At 38.1% G+C, this 25,787-nt stretch overlaps 1 protein-coding gene across 8 annotated transcripts in view; it reads right to left on the bottom strand.

The window, feature by feature from the left end:
• Nucleotides 1–25,787, bottom strand: part of PAM (peptidylglycine alpha-amidating monooxygenase) — a 171,298-nt gene that overhangs the window by 53,835 nt on the left and 91,676 nt on the right. For all 8 annotated transcript variants that reach the window (XM_064376193.1, XM_064376197.1, XM_064376199.1 and 5 more), the window contains exons 12-13: nt 22,028–22,212; nt 20,892–20,963 (exon numbers count right to left, since the gene is read on the bottom strand). In XM_064376193.1, coding sequence (XP_064232263.1) covers nt 20,892–20,963; nt 22,028–22,212 — 257 coding nt within the window. The remainder of the gene's footprint in view (nt 1–20,891; nt 20,964–22,027; nt 22,213–25,787) is intronic.

Here is a 25,787-nt window from a genome sequence, read left to right as displayed (position 1 = left end):
AGTTTGCACTCAGACTTTCAAACACAGGGAGAAAAAAAGAGAAAAACTCCTAGACCAGTGAAATACTTTAGTTCATATATCATCTATTTCTTTCTGTTATAACATCTATTGACATATTAGTAGAAAAAATAATGCTTATGTAATTGCATGGCACATTTCAATACATGGTTTTCACAGTATAGTTTAATTGATATGGAAATTAAGAGCTCATCAGATTTCTAAAATAAAATATCATCAATTGCTACATTAGATAACAGCTATCTGCACAAGAAACTCTTTGCAGTTGTCTTTAAAAACCTATTAAAGTATAAGCCCCAAGAAATAAAATATACATTTCGTGAGCAGGAAATATACATTTCCTGTAAAACATAAGTAAATATGTATCCATTTGTCAATTGGGAAACCTAAATTTTCTTATTATTTTGTTAGCAGTGCTACTGTAAGTAGCTGTAGTTGTTCTTCTTAAACAAAAAAAATGAGCAAATGAGAAAAATAATTTTTTGAGCAAAGAATACTTTTAAAACAGTTTCAAACAAAGGAAAAGATTTCAATAAACTGATATTAGGGTGATTCATCACTAAAATGTATTTATGCCTTCCTGTAAGGAGAAAACTTGGGTATGAGACTCCAATTCCGTGAAAGCAAATTATTTATAAAATATTATCACATATACAAAACATAACCACAGAAAGTTCGTCAAGTATTTTAACCCTCATCATTTCCATGATGGCTTCAAATCCATTTATATCTTCCGTATTCTCAATGGAAACACAAACCTGCTCTCCTACACCAGACCCAAAAGCCACCACCAGCTCTTCCTTTTCCTCATCCTATACTAAGTGCTGCAAATGAAGAAATTACTTATGACTATGGAGTCCCGTTGCTTACATTTTAATTACATTTACAGCACCATTAGAAAACATTTATAAACCCTCTTTTCATGACCATTAGGAAATGAAGGTGACAACTGGTTTAGCCATGATATATTTCACTGAAGAATATTACTAAGAAACTGGTGCAAGGGGAGATGAAGTCTTTCCAAAATGATGCTAAGAGATTCTGTCATGTTTACAAATAGTCCTGGTTTAATGTTTCAAAGTACGTTTTCAATTCTTGCCAGTGAAATCAGCTTATCCCAGGTGAAATCTTCAATCAGAAAATAATTACGAAGTAATAGGGCCAATCTCAGTAAAATGAACAAAGGAAATTGTGAGTCAAGCAAATCCGTTAGGTCATAGTGGCATTCTGCCTCACAGAAGAAAAATTAATACAGTACATTACTGCTAAATTCTGATGAATCATATATTAAATATAAATAGTTTCATATGCTTGTACAGTGAAATGTCTTATTTAGGAAATCAAATACAAGAGTATTTCAGGGAGAGATAAGCCATAATTTAAAAACTTGAGGCTGGGAGTGGAGGTTTACATCTGTAATCCCAGCACTTTGGGAGGCCCAGGCAGGAGGATTGCTTGAGCCCAAGAGTTCAAGCCAGTTTGGGCAACAGAGTGAGACCCCTTCTCTTCAAGAAATAAAAAAAAATTAGCTGGGTGTGGTGGCATTCAATTATAGTCCTCAACACTTGGGAGGCTAAAGTGGGAGGGCTGCTGGAGCTCAGGATTTCAAGGCTGCAATGAGCTATGATCATGTCACTGTACTCCGCCTGAGTGACAGAGACAAACCCATCTCAAAAAAAATAAAATTAAATAAAAACTTGAATCCATATGTTTACGCTATTATTGTTATTATTATTATTGAGACAGTGTCTCTTTCTTTTGCTCAGGCTAAAGGGCAGTGGCACGATCTTGGCTCACTGCAACCTCTGTGTATAGGCTAGTCTTGATGGAGGAAGACAGGTTCAGAATGATGCATAGTTATTCAGGTTTGTAAGTAGAAATCTAAAAGCTGTGATAAAATATCAAAGGTAGAACACTCCAGTTCATGTGACTTTATCATTTAAGATTGTCGTTGGGTTAGGAAAGCAAAATTGTTAAAATAATGTAATAGGCTTGGCTGCATGCAGTTGCGCAGACCTTGCCAGGATAAAGTTTCAGAGCAGAATCTCTACGAACATCTCGTTACACGTGAGAGAGACCACTAGATGGCTATCTCTTACATTCCTATGCACAAACCAGAAAGAGTTTTTCCTCTTCTGGTGTACTCAATATAATATGGAATCCTGAAATGTCAATCAATTTTCTTAGTCACATTAAGATGTTTATTTAGAAAATATATCTAAAGAATATAACAGATGGAGTAGAACATAAATAAAGCAAGTTGGGTGCTCCTCACCCCTGTATCATCTCTCAACATTTCCTCTTTCTTTTTGGTTTATGTTCCACCCATATTGACTTTTCACTTCCTTGAATACCAATTCTAAGAAGATGTTGTTTCTTCTTCCTGGACCACTCCCTCCCCACTAATAAACTAGCTCCTCACCTTTCAGATCTTAGGTGTTACATCAAAAAAGCCTTCCTTGTCGATTCAACTCAGGGGTCTCTTTTGGGTGCCTCTATAGCACCCTGGCCTTTCCCTACATGGCAACTGCTCAATTCAAATACACATCAAACCCTATTTTGTAGCTACTCTGTGACTTTAAGTAAATTCTACTTAATGTAACAAAGACAGTGACAACAACCTTTAGAAATTATTTTGTAGATTTAAAGAAAACAGTTAATATTAAAATATCCAGTCCAGTGCGTATCATTAAAGTAAGTGTCACTAAATTATAGCTATTATAATTACTAACTAAAAAAACAAACTCCAATTGTAACATGCATCTGCTTCAACCTGGGTTTTATCTAATATTTTAAAAATCAGCTCCTTTTTCCTAGTCAAGCAATGGGATTTTCATGATAGAAAACAAAAAGTACTTTTAGGGCCAGGTGTGGTGGCTCATGCCTGTAATCCCAGCACTTTGCGGCTGAGGCGGGCGGATTACTTGAGGTTGGGAATTTTAGATCAGCCTAGCCTACATGGTGAAACCCCATCTTTACTAAAAATACAAAAATTATCTGGGTATGGTAGTGGGTACCTGTAATCCCAGCTATTTAGGAGGCACGAGAATTGTTTGAACCTGGGAGGTGGAGGTTGCAGTGAGCCAAGATCATGCCACTCCAGCCTGGGAGACAGAGGGAGACCCCATCTCAAAAACAATAAAAGCCCTTTTAGTTTTCTAGCCCTCTATTTTCTTAATAAGTCACTGTGGCTACTACAGCTAATTGATTTCTGGCTTTGCAAAAGGAGGCTGCATCTGTACTTTCTCCATTTCTTTTAGCATATTTTTGGAAAAAGAACCCTCCCTACTCCACTGTTCTGAATGCCAGTTTTCCAGCACCCTCTAAAGCCTCTCCTATCTTTTCTCTTTTCTTTTCTATTAATAAATACAACTTCTTTACCTCATATCTGACTCACAGGCTATACATAATGCTCACTTGGGGCTTGAGTGCTTGTGGAGGTGGGGAGAGACCCTTCTCTGACATAACATATCCTTCAGCCTTTTCCATCTTCTCTCTTCCTTTACAAGCTCCAACGCTATCCAAAAGGACTTTCTGTGATAATGGATGTAATATATGTCTGTGCTGTCCAACCTAACAGCTGCTCGACAGACACATGGGGCTGGCTGAGTACTTGTAAGTGGCTAGTGGATCTGAGAAATTTAACTTTTAATTTCTTACTTTCAACTAATTTATATTCAAAATATAAATATTTTTTGCCTAGTATCTACCATATTGGATGGTGCAGGGCTACTTGCTGATTCATTCTTCCTTACATCCTTTTCCCTCCCTAAATTGGATGCATTTCTTTCCACTTCCTATTTCACCACTGTATGGCTTCTCCAAGAGGTAAGGGATCTTAATTGCCAATGCTAATAGACTCTTTATTTTGATCTGTTGGGAGCCTGTAGCCCTGCTGAAAGTCCCCTTCAGAACCTCTCTCCTTATAATGTTGTTTTTTCAGGTCTTCTCCACTTATCATCTGTACTTCCTCTTTTTTTCTGTCCATCATGTAAAAAAGGCTGGTGTTTCATGAAGGCTGTCCCTGACACATTTGTTCCCCTGATAAAGCCTCTTCCTATTAAGTGATCTCAGTCACTTACAAAGCTTAAGCTACCACCTCCAGGCACATAACTACCAATCCTAGAGCTCTCCTAACACCAAACTGGTAATATAAAACTGCCTTCTGGAAAATCCCACTTGGATGTCTGTCTCATAGGCATTTTCAACTGAAAACATCTAAAATGCAGCTCTTTATCTTCTCATCATATTTTAATCCTTTAATAGTATCTCTCTTAGTGATGACACTCTTTTGAGTCAATCAGCTAAGAAAACTGTATTCTTCCCTCCCTAACCAGTGAATCACAAGGTCCAACCTATGCTGATTTGTCAACATCAACGTTTCTTCCCTTACCACCAGTACTCATTTGGGAATCTTATCCTTTGTCATAGTGAAAGACTCTTCTTCCTCAGAAGAGACATGCCCCATCCCTGCTCTGGACAACAAAATCTATCCAGAATGATATCATTAAAGTCGCTCTACCTCTATGGAACTGATGTGTGATAGATGGCACCCCACCTGCCTTGGAGACTCCTAGGTTATATCCCCATAGCTACCTTTTCCAAAGCTCTTTCCAGCTATATATTTTGGGGTGGTATTTTCCTTTTGCTTTCCACTGAACTAACTTGATTTGTGGCATTTTTTTAATTATTATACTTTAAGTTCTGGGGTACATATGCAGAATGTGCACATTTGTTACATAGGTATACACGTGTCATGGTAGTTTGCTGCACCCATCAACCCATCACCTACATTAGGTATTTTTCCTAATGCTATTCCTCTCCTAGTCCCCCATCCCTCAACAGGCCCCAGTGTGTGATGCTCCTCTCCCTGTGTTCATGTGCTCTCATTGTTCAACTCTCACTTATGGGTAAGAACATGTGGTGTTTGGTTTTCTGTTCCAGAGTTAGTCTGCTGAGAAGGATGGTTTCCAGCTTCATCCATGTCCCTGCAAAGGACACAAACTCATCTTTTTTATGGCTGCATAGTATTCCGTGGTGTATATGTGCCACATTTTCTTTATTTAGTCTATCATTGATGGGCAATTAGGTTAGTTCCAAGTCTTTGCTATCATGAATAGTGCTGCAATAAACATATGTGTGCCTGTGTCTTTATAGTAGAATGATTTATAATCCTTTGGGTATATTCTGGGTGGTATTTACTAATTCTACTCTGAGACCCACTGCTGAGGTGATCATATGATTTGTTTTTCAAACTAGAATACTTTTTAAAAGAAAAGGGGTGTTACTAATATTTATACTAGGAATAAGTTGGGACAGTCCTAGAAAAATGGAGATATTAGCTGCTTACCAATTGTTGATAGAGTTAACATATTAAGAACTATATAAACCATAGGTGATAATAATAATGATAGCTAAAATTTCTTGAGAGCTTAGCATGATCCATTCACTTTGCTAAATGCTTTATAAAATTTCATACATCTAACTAGTTATTATTGTCCTCATTTTATATGAGGAAACTAAACGTACAGTACTACCCTACACAGCTGGTAGAAAATTGAACTCGGATTTGAAGGAGAGAGTCTGACTGACAGTTGCTCTCTAAACTGCTCACTAGATTGGATCCAGATTCCCCTGTCTTTACTGTACTGGTCATTCAACTTTTTCCTACATATTCACCTCAAACTTGTCCATCTTATTATACTTGATTGTTTTTCTTTTTAAATTAACTGTCTTCTGAGCTCAACTGCTAGGTTTACTCTTCAACTGAGCTTCTCTTTGTCATATCCTGGCCTGTTTTTTCCATATCATAACACAAGAAACATGCAAACTGGTCAATATATACATACCATAGCAATTTGCACAAAACTAGCTTAAAAAATGACTAGTTTTCAGCCAGGCATGGTGGCTCATGCCTGTAATCCCAGTACCTTAGGAGGCTGAGGCAGGTGGATCACTTGAGGTCAGGAGTTCGAGATCAGCCTGGCCAACATGGTGAAACCCTGTCTCTATTAAAAACACAAAAATTAACCAGGCATGGTGGTGGACACCTGTAATCCCAGCTACTCTGGAGGCTGAGACAGGAGAACTTCTTGAACCTGGGAGGTGGAGGTTGCAGTGAGCCAAGATAATAAAAAAGACTGGTTTTCTTTAATTTGAAAAATGTACCTTAAATGTATGACCAAATTCTTTAAGATGTTCTAAATATAGTTTTTGTACATTTAAATTATCTCTGGGAGGGAAGGAATTACAAGATATAAATGTAGTTTTATATGAAAAAAAAATCCTCTCATTTCTTATTCATTGTCATAATTCCAAAGATTAGCACTGTCCCTATTCTAGCAGGTATTCAATAAACAATTCTGGGATGAATAATAATTTGTTTAAAATGTCACCCCTCGCATCTGCATTAGTAGAGATAAAAATATTTCCTTGATGATTTTAGGCTGCGGTGAGTTTCCATTTTTAAATTTTCTTCCCACAACCTTTGATTCTTGTCTTATAAAATACCAAAATGCTCTAGATCTTTTAAGTAACTCAATTAAGTGAGTCTGGTATACAAAACCACACTACAGTAGTAGCTAATGTGTTGAGAAAATAAATGCAGCATAGTGCCTGAGAATCCAGTAACACAACTAATTAAACTTAAAGTTTGTGTGCTTGGATTCACTACTTTGTTGCTCAGTGGACATTTTTCTGTTTATAAGGGACCACTCACTATTCCCTGCTCCCAGCATGGAAATTTCTGGTTTACTTTCAGGAATATGGTGAGAATAATGTAAAAAGATGAAATATATATTGAGAAATTGTCCTGTGATGGTTTTTTTAATGCTTTAAGATTACAGGATAGAAAAACATAAATATCTTATTTTTTAGACAATGTAAAATCTTAATTGTGGCAGGTGCTATTATTTTTAAAAAATGATCAAGAACCTCTCATAACATTCCAGAATATAATTTCCCATTTCCCACACAAATTACTAATTCTTCATTACCTAAAAAAAAAAAAACCCAGCTCTTGTTACTTCTGGTTGCTCTGTGATTTCTATAATATATGGAGAGTAAATAGGATGTTCAGCAGCAGTTTAACCACTGACGAAATATGCCAAGTAACCAAGTAAACATGATTAGAGCCATGCAACATAACTGATTAATGAGAGGGATATGAGGAATGGAAAAATAAAAGCATCTCTTTTTAGAATTTAATATTGGGTTTTATGACTTAGTCTTAACTGACTTTCCCTTCTGGTTAAAGTCAATTTCTTTTATTGATTGTTTACTTATTATTATCCCACAACATTAATTCTCTAGCCTTAGAGAAAGAAAATACATGACCACTATGACCAACTCAAGGATCACAAATGAAGTGAACTTTATTATTTCTTCCTCTTACAGGGCTCATTTGATTGAAAACCAATCAGAAATAAACTTTTCTTCCTTTTTAAGAAAATGAGACAAATATAAAAAAGAAGATAGAAAATGATGGTTTTTATGACTGCCATGCACAAGATCTATATTGGAAAGCCTAACTGTGTGATGAATGATCATTCCCATCTACCTATTCTGTTATTAGAAAACCAATTCAAAACAGCATTCAGTCAGCTTCCCAGAGCCTTGGGGGGTATTTAGAATTGTGTTTGATAGATGAGTTCAATAAATAAAGACTCATGAACTGCTCATAAATCATAACAAACCAATAAATTTTTAGTAAATAGGAATATAAACAAAAACTGTATCTTCTTTAAAACAGCAAAGTGGCATAGACAGTGCTTGGAATTAGTTAAGAAGATGTTACTAAAAGTATTTGTGTTTTATTAGAGGATAAAGGAAAATCCTATTTTGAACAAATCAATGAAATATAAATTTTAGCTACCACACCCAGCCTTTGTTTAACTCTTCTCATAAACTGTTTACAACTGTAACTTTAGCAGATGTTTACAGTAGGCTATTGTGTTTTTAACTTGCAACCTTGTTCTCTTGATTCTGCTTATTTGATAAAACATGTCAACAATAATTCATTTCTGTTAGTAAAAAAACCACTGTGAAATTATTGTTTCACAGAAGGTGTCCGAAGACCTTTAACTATCTGGAGTCAAAACTGTGGAGTGTTTTCCCTCAACAGATTGTATTTTTGTCATATTCTTTCTGCCTTGGGAATATAGTAGCTCATGCTGACCTTTGAGTAGAAAGATTGATTATTTGAGGGCACAAAGACTACAATGAGATTTTGGAGCAAACCGAATAAAAGATGTTAAAGGCCGTTTCTGCAGCCAAAGAAATGTTGTTCAGAGCATAATATACAATAACAAGGACATACTGCTATTACAGATTTTGACTTTCAATTCTGCCTGGAATGTAAGACACCGAATCTTCCCAATACAACAGACATTAAGTTTCAACACTACATCTATACTTTGAATATTAAAGAAGTGAGACCCTCAAATTCAGAACTCTTAAATGTAATTGTGTAGATTTTTGCTTGCATCTAGGAAGCTTCTTAGTTTCAAGCCCATATTCTTTGCTTAAACAATGGTTATAGAAAGTTCAGGATGTTTATACCTTTGGTATAGTGAACATATATAAGAAATTATAATGCATAAGAAATCAAGAAATTTTAAAAATGTGTTAGTGTTCTAAAAGTATCAATATTAATATATGTAAGGAATATTTGTGTGTGTTTGTGTGTGTGTGTGCCTGCTTTGGAAGACATCAATGCAACTTCCTCATTCCATACAGTCTCCTAGGATTCATTTCCTCCATCCAGAATCACTTCCTAATTGAGTCTATTGTATAGTTTTTTACACTTATTACATATATAGGTAATTCTTCACTCACAATGTCTTTGAAGGACAGTGACATTTTAGTTTGTTTTGAATATCCATTCATGTTTTTTTGCCTGCAGGCAGACATAATCAACTCATTTACAGATAAGCTCCCTTATATGCAAATGGACTATTTTTGAATTGACATGGGCAAGAATATGCACGGATTATGCAGACATTAAAAATCACTCTTGGCTGGACATGGTGGCTCACTCCTGTAATCCCAGAAGTTTGGGAGGCCGAGGTGGGCAGATTGTCTGAGGTCAGGAGTTCAAGATCAGTCTGGCCAACATGGTGAAATCCTGTCTCTACTAAAAATACAAAAAATTAGCCGGGCTTGGTGGTGTGCACCTGTAATTCCAGTTACTAGGGAGCCTGAGGCAGGGGAATTGCTTGAACCAGGGAGGTGGAGGTTGCAGTGAGCCGAGATCGCGCCATTGCGCTCCAGCCTGGACGACAGAGCGAGACACTGCCTCAAAAAAAAACAACAACACTCTTGCCAATAATTTTTACTATTGGAGAAAATATTCAAGGTATATTTTTAAAAAAGCGGATACAAAACTGTGTATACATTATAATTAAAATAATGTGCATTACATATGCATATATTTAAGATATAAATATATGCATAATATTATATCAATATTTATATCTTAAATATATGCATAATATATGTTTCACATACATATACATTCTCATATTTCTGGGGACTGGATGATTTTTATTTGTATATTTATACTTTGCATAATTTCCTTATCTTTTATAATGAATGTTATTTTAAAAAATCGTCAAAATAAGCATTATTCTTAAAGAAATCCCTACAGACTCAATTAAAGCCTCATTAAAATGGTTCCTATTGTTGCATGATCCAGGAAAACATGATAGGTAAAACTGTCATATAATGATGCTTTCGTGGTGTCTCTGTAATTACATCTTTTGAGATAGAATCTGAGACACACTTGCTTTACACCAGATTTTGTTCTGCAGAGAGCAGATGCAAAGATCTGAAAGGTTAGTGTGTTTGTGAGTAAGCACAGACTGGATTTGCACAACTTAGATGTCTCTTTCAAGACATCTAGTTAATTTCCAGTTAATTTCTATCAAGATTAATATTCTGGCAAAACATCAACAGCTAGCAATGTTTGAGATATGAATTTCAAAGAAAATATTTATGTTTATCCTGGAGAAACAGAGTACTAAAGAAACGTGTGTCTTAAAGATCACTGGCTTTCTTTAAAGATCACTAGCTTTCTTGGAATTTTTTTCCTCCATTTTAGAGATAACTCCCACTTCCTGTTTGTTTATGGCATAGCTACATTTCTTTCTTTTAATCTATGGAATATGATTATTTCTATCTCTCTCTCCCCTCCTTTTTTTTTTTCTATCTTAGTAAAGGTCATTTCTTCTTTCTAAGTAACATTTATTACATATCTTGACTTTTAGCTTTCTACCTGCTTTTCAATGCACTAAGATAGATATGTATATATAATATACATACATATATGTAATACTATATATAGTATAATTTAAATAGCATATATTTAATTACCATATATAGTATATATATAGTACTATATATATGGTACTATATAAACACCATATATATAAAATATATACACATTATATATAATATACACTGTATATATAATTTATACACATTAGTGTATATATAGTACTCTATATATGGTACTATATACACACTATATATATAATATGTACACATTATATATAATATATGGTACTATATACACACTATATATATAATATGTACACATTATATATAATGTGTGTAAGGCTGGTTGCGTCGCCGAGAGCTCGGACACACCCCCTCCCCTCGCGGGGAGCTCAGACACACCCCCCTCCCTCGCAGGGACCTTGGACATGCCCCCCTCCCTCACGGGGACCTCAGACACACCCCCCTACCCTCACTGGGAGCTCGGACATGCCTCCTTCCCTTGCTGGGAGCTCGGGCACGCCTACCCCCGCCCCGCCCCGCCGGGAACCCGGGAAAAAAAGCCCCATCAAGATCTACCTGATAGCATTTTGTCCCATCCAGGCCCCACTCCCTGCCTACCATTTTGTCCTATCTGGGCCCAACTCCCTGCCTACCATTTTGTCCTATCTGGGCCCCACTCCCTGCCATTTTGTTTCATCCGGACCCCACTCCCCACCATTTTGTCTCACTCACCTTGGGCACAGCCAATCAAACGCCTCCACTCCCTATAAAACCCCATGCCTGAGAGGAGTCCGAACGACTTCTCCGGCCCTTCCTGTTGGACCGCAGAACCTCACTTGGGAACCTGAATAAATTCCCTTGCATTGGATTATTGTCATGCTGGCCTGTTTCTTCATTTTATCCTCAGCGAGAACAGACCTTACAGATGGTGCCGAAACCTGGGAAGGAGTTGTAAGACCCCTCCTGGGTGAAACTGACTCTTCCACGCAGAGCCGGACTGGGGAGCTGCCGTTTCACCACAAGGTAAGACTTCTGTTACCCACTACCCCACCTGCTGCTTTCAGGGAGTCCCTGTCCAAAAACCGCTGTGCAGCATCAGGGATTCCCACTGCTGTGGGGTCCGTGACCCCCAGCTTCCTTCCCCACGGGTCCGTGACCCTGGCAGGCCTCCCACCACGAGTCCGTGACTCCGGCTTCCCTCCCTTCCTTCCCCACGGGTCTGTGACCCTGGGAGGCCTCCCGCCACGAGTCCGTGACTCCGACTTTCTTCCCCATGAGTCCATGACTCCAGTTTAGGACCTGAGTGTAAGAGGAGATGTCCCTACACTCTTGTTCTCTCCCCGTGAGGGGTTTTTTAGGGTCAGGAATTTGAGGGAGACGTCCCCACTTTCCTGAACCCTCACCAGCAACTGAGGTGTGGGTACTCAGAAGCCCTGTTTAAGCAGCCCTACCTCACAGCAGAGTCAAACCCCCGGCTTATACCAAATTTGTTGTTTTAAATTAGCCCATTTGGCATAAAAGGCTCCTGTTTTTTAAAAAACTGTATTTTCGGCTTCTTTCTTTTTCTGTCTCTCTCTTAGCTTTCTCTCTTTCTCCCTCTCAAAATGGTGGCTGTACCATGCCCTTAAGATGGCGGCTGCTTCTCGCTCTTAGCTTTCTCTTCCACCTAAGATGGTGGCAGCTTTCTATTAACTCTACTTTCTCCCGCTTTCTATTAACTCTACTTTCTCCCGCTTTCTATTAACTCTACTTTCTCCCGCTTTCTACTTTTAACGCTACCATCTCCCGCTTTCTACTTTAACTCTATTTTTCTCCTTTTCTTCCTAATTCCGGAGTGAGTGAGTGAGTGAATTTATGTGTAGTCCCATGGCCTAACAGCTACGGGGCTTGTGTGGGCCTCCACCCGCGGTTCCACGGGGACATCATAAGGCATAACAGTGATTCACCTCAGAGCTGTCCTACTCGAACTTCCATCCTGGGGTGACCAGGCCTGGGGATTATATGGGTACACCTTAGCCAAGATGCCCCTGAAATATCCCTCCAGGGATGTGGCTGGGAGGCATCAGACTGGTCTCCCATCTGGGGGACACCCACCCTTTATCCATCAGTCTTGTCTGTCTTTAATGTAACCTCTAATTTTGCCATGTGGCAGACAGTCCTAGCCTGGTCTCTCTTTGTTTTCCTCCTTATTATCATCATTGCATATGTGGTGTTGGCTTTATTGTACCCTCTAATTTACCCATGTGGTGGACAGCCCTAGTCCTGTCTCCACTGCCCAGGTGCTCCTAGCCACCCACTTTATCTCTCAGTCGGCAGCTGATATAAGGAGGAAACTTAAAAAAGCTGAGGAGGGCCCCCAGACTCCCACGCGAGACCTGGTAAACATGGCATTTAAAGTTTTTAACGGCTGAGAGGATAAGGCTGAGGAGACCCGACAGACCCACTTAAGGCAGAAGGTAGGCCTCCAAACCTGAGCTCTTGTAGCAGCCCTGAGGCTGGCAGCCCACCGAACATCTGGTGTGGGAGGTCCATCGAAACCCTTCTGAAATGTTTTAAGGGCCCTGCCCGGGTCCTGTTATAGATGTGGTCGAGAAGGACATTGGGCCCCGGAGTGCCCCTGTCCTCGACCACCCCCTGGACCCTGCCCAAATTGCAAACGGACTGGACACTGGAAGGTTGATTGCCCATCCTGGACCAAAGGCCCACTCCCCGCACCTCTATGTGAGGAGCAGGCCGGTCCACAGGAAGCAATCCCTTCACCTGAATTTCTTGGCCATCTGGATGACTGATGCAGCCCGGACTTGAGGACTCCCATCAGCCTTGCTGAGTCCAGGGTAAAGCTACAGGTAGCAGGTAAGTCCATTTATACCTTCCTACTCAGGGCCTAGCATACCTTCCCAGGTCTCAGTCATGAGAGTTGATGGAAGGCTTTCCTATCCCAACCAAACCCCTCCTCTAGCCTGTCTCCTCAGGGGACACCCCTTCTCTCACTCCTTTTTAATCATACCCTCATGCCCAGTTCCCTTGCTAGGAAGAGATATTCTCCAGACTGTGGGGGGTCACTCTCCAACTCACTAATCTCACATACATGAAGTCAAACCCCTCACATACACACCTCCTACTGTCTCTCCTAACTGAGACGATGCCCTGTCTTAACCCTTTGCCTCAACCCCTATCCCTCCCGATATAGTCAATCCCTTGGTGTGGGATACTTCCAAGCCTGTAGTGGCAAGACATCACACACCAGTTAAAATATTTCTCAAGAATCCTACTCACTTTCCCTCATGTCCGCAGTTTCCCATTTCAAAGACCCACCGTCAGGGCCTGAAGCCCATCATCACTCAACTCCTAATTCCACCAGTTCTCCTTGTAACACTCCTATATTACCAGTCCAAAAGCTGTCCGGCGACTATCACTTGGTTCAGGACCTACGCCTTATTAACAAGGCAGTAGTACCCCTCCACCCGGTAGTCCCCAACCCATACACCTTGTTATCCAACATTCCCTCCAACACTTCCCATTTTACAGTTCTTGACCTCAAGGATGCCTTCTTTACCATTCCTCTACATCCTGAATCTTATTTTCTCTTTGCTTTCACCTGGACTGATCCAGACACCAATTTGGCACAACAGCTTACCGGCACAGTTTTGCCCCAGGGATTTAGAGACAGTCCTCATATTTTTGGGCAGGGCTTAGCAGCCAATCTCAGCTCCTGCCCTCTCCAACCCAGTCTCCTCCTCCAATATGTGGATGACCTTTTACTCTGTAGTCCCTCCCTCTCCCTGTCTCAACAGCATACAGCCACTCTTCTTAACTTTCTGGGATCTAAAGAATACCGAGTATCCCCTCCCAAAGTGCAGTTGTCAGTCACCTCAATAGTTTACTTAGGCATACGCCTCACCCCTACAACCAAGAGCCTAACAACAGACCGGAAAAAGGCACTCCTTTCATTACAGCCTCCAGAAACGGCAGACCAAATCCTCTCCTTTTTAGGGTTTGTAGGATTTTTCCAACATTGGATACCTAATTTTGCCTCTTTAGCTAAACCTCTGTATATAGCAGCTAAAGACACACCCACGGGACCCCTCTCTCACCTGGAATAGTAAAACAGGCTTTCAAAGCCCTACAAACTGCCTTGTCCACGTCACCTCCACTCCAATTACCCGATCTCAACCTCCCCTTCCATTTGTTCACTGATAAAAAACAGGGAATTGCGGTTGGAGTCTTAACCCAGCCCCTAGGCCCTGTGTATCATCCGGTAGCCTATTTATCAAAGCAACTTGACCCCACAGTGAGGGGATGGCAGCCTTGTCTGTGTGCTTTGGGAGCAGCAACAGAACTCACTAAGGAATCCCTGAAACTTACCTTAGGCCAGCCCATCACGGTGTTTTCTCCCCATCAGCTCACTAACCTTCTCTCCCATAAGTCTCTCGCACACCTAGGACCTTCCCGGTTATAAGAGTTTCATTTACTCTTCATTGAAAATCCTTCAGTCAGTCTTCATCCCTCTTCTCCACTCAAGCCTGCTACTTTACTTCCCCTTCCATCCCACTCCCCTTCCCCAATTCATTCCTGTCCTGAACTAATAGAGGCATTTGCTAAGCCACGAGAGGGTCTGTCTAGCCTTCCACTCCCCAGCCCCGACTTTACCTTGTATGTAGATGGGAGTTCAGTAATAACGGCTGAAGGATGGCAAAAAGCAGCCTATGCTGTAGTCACAGATTCAGCCACCCTCGAGGCATGCCAAATCCCTGATGGGACGACATCCCAAAAGGCAGAGCTCATCACCTTAACCCGAGCTCTTGCACTAGCAAAGGGAAAACAGGCAAATATCTTTACAGACTCCAAGTATGCTTTCCTTATTACCCACTGTCACTCTGCCCTTTGGAAAGAGCGAGGACTCCTTACCATAAAGAGGACCCCCATAGTCAATGCCACCCATATCTCAAACCTCTTGCAGGCTCTGTTGCTCCCCAAAGAGGTCGCTGTCATCCACTGTTGGGGGCACCGGGCCCAGCAGGATGCCATCTCTCGGGGCAATGCAAGGGCAGATGCAGTAGCAAATGCTCTAACCAGTACTAGGCCAGCTCCCGCTCCAGTCCTGTTCCTTACCACAGCCACGTCACCAGTGTACACACCCAAACCATCAGAAAGACAGGACCTTATGTTAAGGAGTGGAACTGAGTCTGACCAGGGCTGGATCTTCCTAAATAATAAGATCACCCTTCCACGGGAACAGGCTCCTAAAATTATTGCTGAAATCCACCAATCCTTACATATAGGGCCCAAAGTGTTACACTGCTTTGTGCAACCCCTCTTTTATTCACCAGGTTTGCAACAGACAATTGAGCAGGTACACAAAACATGTGTTACTTGCTCTAAGGTCTCGTCTCAGGGAAGCTTGAGGCTACAGTTTCCCACCCATCAAATGCGTGGCAACCTGCCGGCTCAGGATTGGCAAATTGATTTCACCCATATGCCCACTCACAAAAAACTTCGCTACCTCCTAACCTTTGTAGATACCTTTTCAGGTTGGGTTGAAGTCTTCCCCACTTCTCGGGAAACAGCAGACACGGTAGCCTCCATTCTTATTCAAGAGATCATCCCCCGCTTCGGCCTACCTGCCACCATCCAGTCAGACAACGGTCCAGCATTCATAGCCCAGGTAGTCCAGCTGGTCATCAAGTCTTTCAACATCTCCTGGAAACTATACATCCCCTACCACCCTCAGTCATCGGGTAAGGTCGAACAGGCCCACGGCATTCTCAAAGACCATTTGGCCAAACTGACCATTGAGGTAAAACTTTCTTGGCCTACTCTCCTACCTCTTGCTCTAGCCCGGATCCGAGCCACCCCACGGGAACCTATGGGCCTTAGTCCCTTTGAGTTGCTGTACGGCCGACCCTTCGTGGTCTCTCATAATTTCCTGGTGCAACCACCTCCCCTAGCCACCTACCTTCCCTATCTATCTCTCCTCCGCCACTTACTCAGGGACCACGCAGATCGAGCTCTCCCCGTTGTTCCAGGGCCTGGAGACTTGCACCCGGCAGCACTCCTTCAGCCAGGTGATAGTGTTCTCCTCTGGGAGCTCCAGCCAGGATCTCTGCAGCCCAGGTGGTCAGGACCCCACATCATTATCCTGACCACCCCCATGGCTGCCAAGCTCCTGGGTCACACACCATGGTATCATGTGTCCCGCCTTAAACTGGCACCGCAAAATGACCAGTGGAAATCCAAATCTCTGGGCCCCACTCGCCTTCACCTCACCCGCTGCCCCTGCCCATCAACTCCTGATCTTTCGAATTCTCCTCCTAACATTTCCTCTAATATCTCCCTCTAAAGCCAGCCCCTACTATGCCTGGCAATTCTACTTGCAGGAATCCTGGAAACAAGGCCCCACCACTAGAATCCAATACAGTGCTACAAGCTCATATGCAAGAAGTTGGATGTGTCCGACTCTCAGTCGAGGCGCCAGCTGACTGACCTGTCCCCCTTACTTCGCCCCTATTCAGCAGGAAGTAGGAAGAGCGGCGCCCTCTATCTATCATCAAAAGGTCAGAATGTAAGGCTGGTTGCGTCGCCGAGAGCTCAGACACACCCCCTCCCCTCGCGGGGAGCTCAGACACGCCCCCCTCCCTCGTGGGGACCTCGGACACACCCCCCTCCCTCGCAGGGACCTCGAACATGCCCCCTACCCTCACTGGGAGCTCGGACACGCCTCCTTCCCTTGCCGGGAGCTCGGACACACCTCCCCCCCCACGCCGGGAACCCGGGAAAAAAAGCCCTGTCAGGACCTACCTGATAGCATTTTGTCCCATCCAGGCCCCACTCCCTACCTACCATTTTGTCCTATCCAGGCCCCACTCTGTGCCTGCCATTTTGTCTTCCTGCTTACCATTTTGTCCTATCTGGGCCCCACTTCCTGCCTACCATTTTGTCCTATCTGGGCCCCACTCCCTGCCATTTTGTTTCATCCAGGCCCCACTCCCCACCATTTTGTCTCATTCACCTTGGGCACAGCCAATCAAATGCCTCCACTCCCTATAAAACCCCGTGCCTGAGAGGAGTCCGTGCGACTTCTCCGGCCCTTCCTGTCGGAATGCAGAACCTCACCTGGGAGTCTGAATAAATTCCCTTGCATTGGATTATTTTCATGCTGGCCTCAGTTTCTTCATTTTATCCTTGGCGAGAACAGACCTTACAATGTATATATATAATGTGTATATTTAAATAGCATATATTTAATTACCATATATAGTGTATATATATAGTACTAAATATATGGTACTATATACACACTATATATATAATATGTAAAAACTATATATAATGTATACATTATATATACATTATATACACACATTATATATGTACATTGTATATATACATTATATATACATTATATATACACACTATATATGTGTACATATTATATATATACACACATTATATATAATGTGTACATATTGTATATATTATATATATACATACATATATATTATTATATAGATACATACATATATATACATATTATATATATACACATTATATATAATGTGTATGTAGTACCATATATTTAATACTATATATATACACTATATATGGTAATTAAATATATACTATTTAAATTATACTACATATAGTATATATATACTATATATATTATAGTTATATGTATATAGTTATATTATATGTATATATTATATATATTATATATAGTGTGTATATAGTATCATAGTGTGTGTGTATATATATACAGTGTGTATACAGTACTATATATAATATTAATATATAATATATATTATATATAATGTGTATACATTGTTTTATATATTATGTATATATATTATACATAATGTGTATATTATATACGTATAGTACTCTATACACACACTATATATACACACATACACACTGTGGTACTATATACACACTATATATAATATATAGTACTATTTACACACTATATATAATGTATACACATTATACTATATATAGTATTAACCAGGGGAAACTATCTACATCACTTACAGAACTATCTGTACCCACTAACCGGTATAGAGCTTGTCTATAAGTACACATCCACTGATGATTCAAGTCTTTTCTTCCTACCCCACACTGTTCTGTTTTTTATGGGAGTTTGACATCTTCTGTAGGACCAACATAGATGGTGTCTGTTAGCTTATGCCTAGCACAAACACAATAATTTGGGCTTTTGTTTGTTGGGGCTAAAAATAAATTAAAAGACTTGATACAATCTGGAGAAATACTACAAAAATTGTTTTGGCTGGAACACCAAATAAGGTGAAAAGTGAAATTTGAGGATTTACTTTAAAATTAACATACATGGTATAATTTATTTGAATAATTAAAGCCCACTTATTAGCTACTTGGTCAAGTTGACTTCCTAAAGAATGAATACAAACAGACATTTTGTGCAAACAAATATCTCTAAGAAGAATGAAATACTCTTTCAGCAATGAGGAGATTTGCCCTATGTGTTGTAAGGAGATAGACTGATCTCATTAGTCCATCAAATGAACTATGTGTACAAATTTTGGTACATTTATGTATTTCTCTTTTAATTCTAGGCTGGTGGTCCCCAGAGACAAGTAGGATAATAGACACACTATGCTAGCCATTGAAATGGCTTTTGGTTAGGCTACTGTCTTTACCTTCATTAGAGATGACATTTGATGGGCCCACTAATTTCAACATATGAAGAGCACAGCCTATTTTCTGCAATATGAAATTTGCTAATATCAGAATAATGCTTTTTTTCTTTGCAAGTTAAATACCTTTATTTACAGCATTTTTATTCACAAACAGAAGAAAACAGAAATTACAGGAAAATAATTTCTTATGTGTCCATAGAATTATTCTCTGGGACCAATAAAGGTTTGGGAATATTTGTATATTGGGGTATATATATATATAATGTTCACCTCTGAACATTATACATATGCTATAAAACACGAAAGGATCAATGAATGGTAAAGTATAAAAGTATTTTAAAGAATCTGGTTTGTAGGCCTAGATAACACCTCCTAAATCCTACTATTTGGAAAGAACAGATGAAATGTTAATAATTTATGCTGCTTCACTAACAAAACCTCTGGGATTCCAACCTTTCAGAGGTGTCAGTGTTTCCCTTGATCAATTTGAGTAACTTCAAAAGGAAACCATAGTCCAGCTGCAGTTTCCACAGAAACATCGTTTTATAAGATGCATCTACTAAACGGTGGTATCTCATTCCACATTGCTTCATATATGTTGTTGTAAATGTATTTTAAGATAAATAAATTTATTTTAAAGACATGCATTTCAAAAAGTGTGTGAAATGACAAAATAATTGGAAGTCTGAACAAACTTAAATAGAAGTTACAGTAAACACTCTGAATACTACTATATTTAGGCTGCTATTACTGGTTGACTTACAAATACATAAACAGGATTGATAAATTTAGCTATTTTAAATTACTCAGCAATTCAGTACTTTGAGCTAAGCTTCATTTTTTTGAAGGCCACTTTGTTAGAATGAGATGTTATGAAACATCCACTATGTAATTTAAAAACCAAGGACTATAGTTTACCTTATGCTTCTTTCAGAGTGCATTTTCCCCTTTTTAAAGTCTCAATTGTTTGATTTTGTAAAAAACTATTAATACAAGAGTGATTTAATTAAAAAAAAATACAAGAGTGATATTTTCGACCAAGACCTAATGTAATACATTTTGAAGAATTGCAATAGCAGCTAACAATGAGAAACAGGAAACCTTTATATGTTGCTAATAGAAAAATCCTTTCTATTTCTTGTATGCTTTGTGTTGTCAGTAGAAGTGTGTCTGCATTAACATGAAAGGAATGTTTAAAACCATATATTCTAGGCCAAGAACAACTTGATAGGATAACATACTCCAACACCTAACCCAAAGCACTGTCTTCCAAACAACTGGGAAGAAACCAAGATTCAGGAGAGTAATTTTTTAGTGCTCGCACATGCAATATATGACATACAAGCATCAAACATTACCATTTTCAATAAACAGAAGAGAGGAAGATAATGCTTTTATAAGTATGCAGATGTCACCTTAACACAAAACTATAGATGTATAAGATAATAATCCCTCCTACCTTGATGAAGACAGAGAAGGATGACTTATAGAGGCAAGATGTGGGTTTAATTCTTAATTTCTTTTTTCTTGAACCTCAAATATACTTGATGAACATACCATATAAAATATAAGTTAATTTAAATGGTAAAGGTTATTAGATTTCAAAAGCAGCCTGCTGATGGTTTTTAGTGATTATATTTGCACTTATTTGTACTATACATAAAAATTATAATATTAAATGAACTAAAACAAAGACCAGAAAACAAAACAGGACTAAATTATATGAACGAATTTTACTTTCAAGCTGAAGTGCAATAATTGATCATTTTCTCATGAATTATGCATTGTATAAAAATAGCAATAGATACAGTTTGAGGCAGATACAGAAAGGCATAAAATATCTCAGTAACTTTACAATTTGGTTGTCTATTTGGAAATTGATACTTTTATAGACCTGGTTATAGAAATAAGCATACATACCCTGGTCTAACACTTCTTCCTCTTCTCGTTTTGGCTGCTGTAATAAAGGAATCTTATCTTTATATTCTGTTTCTGTAAAAGATCAAAGAAGCTGGGCATAAATTTGCAGTATATCTTACACACTTTAAATAATTAAATATGCCATCAACATAAAAATACTATTCAGGGTCTTGTGCTTATTACAGTATTAAAAGTTTATATGATAAAAATGCTCTAATTCATAAGCTGCCTGCACCCTACCCCCTAGCACAACCTACCAACTACCAGACATCTGACTTAATAACTAGGTCAACTACCATTTCAATAATCTATAAATGATACAGAATTTACAAAATGCATTGACAAAATGACTAATATTTGTTTGCTTTAAATTAAATTTAGCACTGTTTAAGAACATTTAAGAACACTTTAAGGCATATTCCATAAATATATTAGAATCTTAGTAAATACCAGATTGCTATGCTAACTTCTCTCATAAATTTTCCACTAGAAAGAAATAAGAAGCTGCTCTAGCATGTTAAGACTGAACTTGCAAAACTGAATCTAGACTTTGCAATTTTATGTTAAAAAATGGCAGTCAATATGACCATTTCGCTGATGAACAATATATATTAATTAAAGAACAATTCTGAGAATTAGATAAGAAAGTCAAGACTAGCAATGCTTCACAAATCAATAATTGTTCTTTGCCTGAAGAGACCCATTAAATGGATTATTTAAAGAATGGTAGGGATGATAACCATTTTCACTGGCAAACTGTAGTGATCTTTAGAACACGGTGGATAAATTCATAAATTGTGTAAGCCATTACTGGTTAGGGAAGCAATTAGATGAGGAAATGAGAAAACAAGAATTAAATGAAGAAAGATCTACATTTATGGAATTGGTCCCAAAATGAATCTGTTTCATTCCTGGCTGAGATTTTTCTCTTTAACTGTTTTGATGGGGACATGTCAGGGAGGGGAGATAGGATATGAAAGAGAAAAATGAGAAAATGAGAAATATGTGTGTACATGTGGCTGGCAGACAGAAGAAGGAAATAAAGATGATTTTCAATATTAATCACTTAAACAAGATACATATAAAATATAAAATACAAAATCATATATTACTATATATTAAATATCAATTATTACCTTTGTGATGTTCATGCATCATAACCATATCAGACTTCACAGGAATTGGAATATTGGCCTCTGGTGGTATGGTTCTGAACATATCTGGAGCTACATTCTGGGTACAGGTCATGAAAGAAACTGCATGCTTGGCTTCCATGTAATACATGATGTATAAGTTGCACATTTCATCACTAGATGTGCCACTGCAGGCAAAAAAAAGATACAACAAATCAACCATTCACATAAAACACATTCTTAATGCAAGAAAAATGCAGCCGTTAAATCTGCCAGCAATGGATTCAAAGTTAGAAATATTGCGCATTTATTTTACAGCTTTCATTAAAACCCATCACAGTTTTCAACATCAAAAGCACATTGTCAAAGGCATATTTCTACTTAACAATGGAGTGCTAGTTTGCAGGCACACCACGAACACTATTAAATACCACAGATGAAAATGGCATTTTAGTAGATGAGGGATATGGTACTTTCTTTTCTCTCTCAAATCCTTTTATTCTATAGTCCCCTTCTATTTGCTAAAACTCACAGACTGGGAAAAGTTACTGTTCTCATGGAAAATCTTAATTATTTCCTTAACAATGGTAAAAATCAGAACCCTTCAATAGAGTTATCATATATTATTTATAAGATTTAAAAATGGCCTTTCCTCCTAACACCAAAAATCTTGGTCCTTATTTTGGTTAAGTGCCTCCTTCCTCATGGCCAGACGAATCTGGAATCATGTGTCCACACTAAGACATCCAAAGTGTATCCCTGATGCTTGACTTGGCAACTAGGCTTTTATAGCAGGGTTGAAAATAACGCCTCAGGAATGACTCAAAATGAAATCAGCACTAATCTTTTTTAAGGGTTGAGATGTGATGGAAGTAGTGCTGTACAGTTGAATGACTCAGTGTTAAAAATAGATTTTAAAACAGTAGACATTTCCAAGAAAAAAGTTCCCAATGATAGAAAAAAAATCTAGCAGTTTACAAAACATGTATTCTGCTTCCTCATGGGTTATTACATATTTTATTCTCTTGAGTAATATTAGGAAAGAACTATTTAAGTACATCCTCACAAGATTTTTATATAGCAAAGTTGTTTGGGAAGAGGAACATTTCCATTTTAGTATTAGTACGGACAATTTTTAGCAAGCCTATACTAATAAAAAAAAGCCTATGAGGTAGGTTATTCGCTGTACAGAAATATATCAGTGTTGATTTTTCCAGCAGTGTCATGCAGCACTCACTTTCTCTCCATAGCAACAGTAATGACATCAGCAAGGGAAGGAAAAAAAGAAAAATCTTTTCCAAATAGGGATTTGATTTCTCTAAGCTTTGAAAATGTAGAGACCTTGAGAGACCACAGGAATAAGCCCCTGCCATGGGAAGCTCTGTTTATGCTTTAGAAATCATTTGGCTTCTCACTCTTTGAATCTGATACCTGTCAGTGTAATTGCCTCTCCCGTGAAATATAAGCAAATGGTGAAGTGCAAACCCAAACAAACATCTGTTCACTACACATATCTTCATGTGTCAAAACGCCATTCCTAAGAATTACATTTTAACAGCCTTGAAGGTGGTCAGTATGTGCCATAAAAAGAATGGCTATTGCAAAAATAATAAACTGGAGCCTCCTGCCATATTATCCTTCTCTTTCCTGCTCAAAAAAAAAAAAGGAGGTATGTGTAGATCAACCAAGAAAAAGGGAAAAGGAATTTAAGATGTAGCTCTAGCTTTAAAAACATTTAATCATCTTGCAGAGAGGAAAAGCAAAATAATCATTTAAGCATCTTAAATTAATAAAAGGAAAAACATTTTAAATTCATATAATAATTCATGAAACTTGCAATTCATCAATGGATGGGTCCTTCCATATTTTTTCATTTTGGGAATGTCAATACCCATGTTTTCACTAGAGAAGGAATACCCACTCACAACAGCACATGTAAGACAACAGTATCCTGATCTCTTTCTTTACTAAAAAACTACACAAAATGAAGTAACTATCACTGCTGGTCTAAATATCGTTGGTCCCTTGGGCCAGTGTGTTCTCTGTTGCATAAATGAAAATTGTTTATTCTGTGAGCTATTATATGTTTTTATAAAGTACTTAGGGAATCCTAGGATTTTTTTACTCTTTCTAATTTTCTTCTAGAATAGTATTTCCATAGCTATTACTACAAAACTTTGGTCCTTGAAATGCTTACAGAAGAGCTGAGAAAAACTTACTATATGACCAATAGAAAATGTTGGTCTACACAAGTTAAACAATGTTGTGCTGCCTGATCCTTTAATATACGATGTGCTCATGACTGTACTGGGGGTGGATACAGTAGGTTCTATTCCGTAAATGAATCTGACCAGGTTAAGAAAAGTTGTAGTACGAGACCTGCTCTTACATAGGTAGCAACAAAATGCTAGTATTGTTTAAGAATGACCAATCAAAATTATTTCTTCACTAGAGTAGTGTGCATACAGTGAAGTTATACAAAGCTATCCAAATGAATATACATAGATAGTGTAGCTGGAAATGTTTCATAACACGTCTTATCTGTATACAGACAGGTAAATATCTATGTATATTCTATCAATATCTTTCCATCTATCCATCCATTCAGATAAACGCATAGTTCAACCTTTCGGAAAAATCCATTAGAGATTTGAGAAGCAACTAATATTGCAAAATTTCAAAATAACTAATATAAAATATCTTGTTAATATATATTCCCTCAAAGATAATTCTGGTGTTTCTAAACTTGTTACATGTTTATTTAGAAGGATTTGTTTTTTATATACATTTGAAAAGAAACTGTACTTAAAGTAAAAATTTCATTTCAAACAAGTGAGAGGTGATTAAACTGAGAACAAGGAACTAAACTGTGCAATGTGGGCTAAAAGCAATAATTAAGACGATAATTAACTCTTACTAAATTAGAAATTCATTTTTATCACCAAAAAAGCAGTAAGTAACAATTAAAAAACAAAAGGAAATTGTAGATAGTAATTATGGAGAAGAATATGAAATAAAAAGGTGGCATGTTTAGAATGATTTTTATACTAATATTGGAGACAAAGGCAGCAATTACTATATTAGAAATAGTGTATAGCAAGGTACGTTACATGTTTGAAACACATATGTACTTTAGCATAGCAAATAAAGAAAAATCAGTAACTAAGTAATATAACTCTTTGTCTTCTGTAACTTGTGATCATACTTTATTATTTTAAATAGTACATTTGAGAAAATAAAAAATAAAAATATGAGCTAATGTTGCAAGTTATTTCCTCAAAAGTGAATTATCTTGCCATTTACTGAATTAACTTTTGAGAAAAACTATACATATATGTGTAAGAGTATACATATATGTATGTGTGTACACACATGCACATATATATATACACACACAATATGCTAATTCAATTACACATATATTATGTGTTAATTTGATACACATATAAATGTGTTCAGATTTACACACATGATTTTCTAAGATGTATTAATCAGCTCACCAATACAGTTCATTTGGGGTACCAATTCTATGATTCAAAATTGAATTGATCCAATAATTTAGGAATCTTTGCTATCACAAGGAAAATTTCATTAAAAAGGCTGAAAAAAAAAAGTCATACTTTATTCCTTTCCATCTATAATTAGACTTGTAGTCAAGGTAACTCTGAGCTCCTATCTGAGAGAGAAACTCTCATATGCTAAAAATTTTAGGAGTCAAATCATCCTTAGCATCAGCATCACAGTTTGCTTATTTATTTTACTA

The sequence above is a fragment of the Aotus nancymaae genome, unplaced genomic scaffold, assembly GCF_030222135.1.
Source record: "Aotus nancymaae isolate 86718 unplaced genomic scaffold, 86718_ANA_hifiasm-v0.15.2.pri h1tg000014l, whole genome shotgun sequence".
NCBI lineage: Eukaryota > Metazoa > Chordata > Mammalia > Primates > Aotidae > Aotus > Aotus nancymaae.
This window is presented reverse-complemented; position numbering and strand designations above follow the sequence as displayed.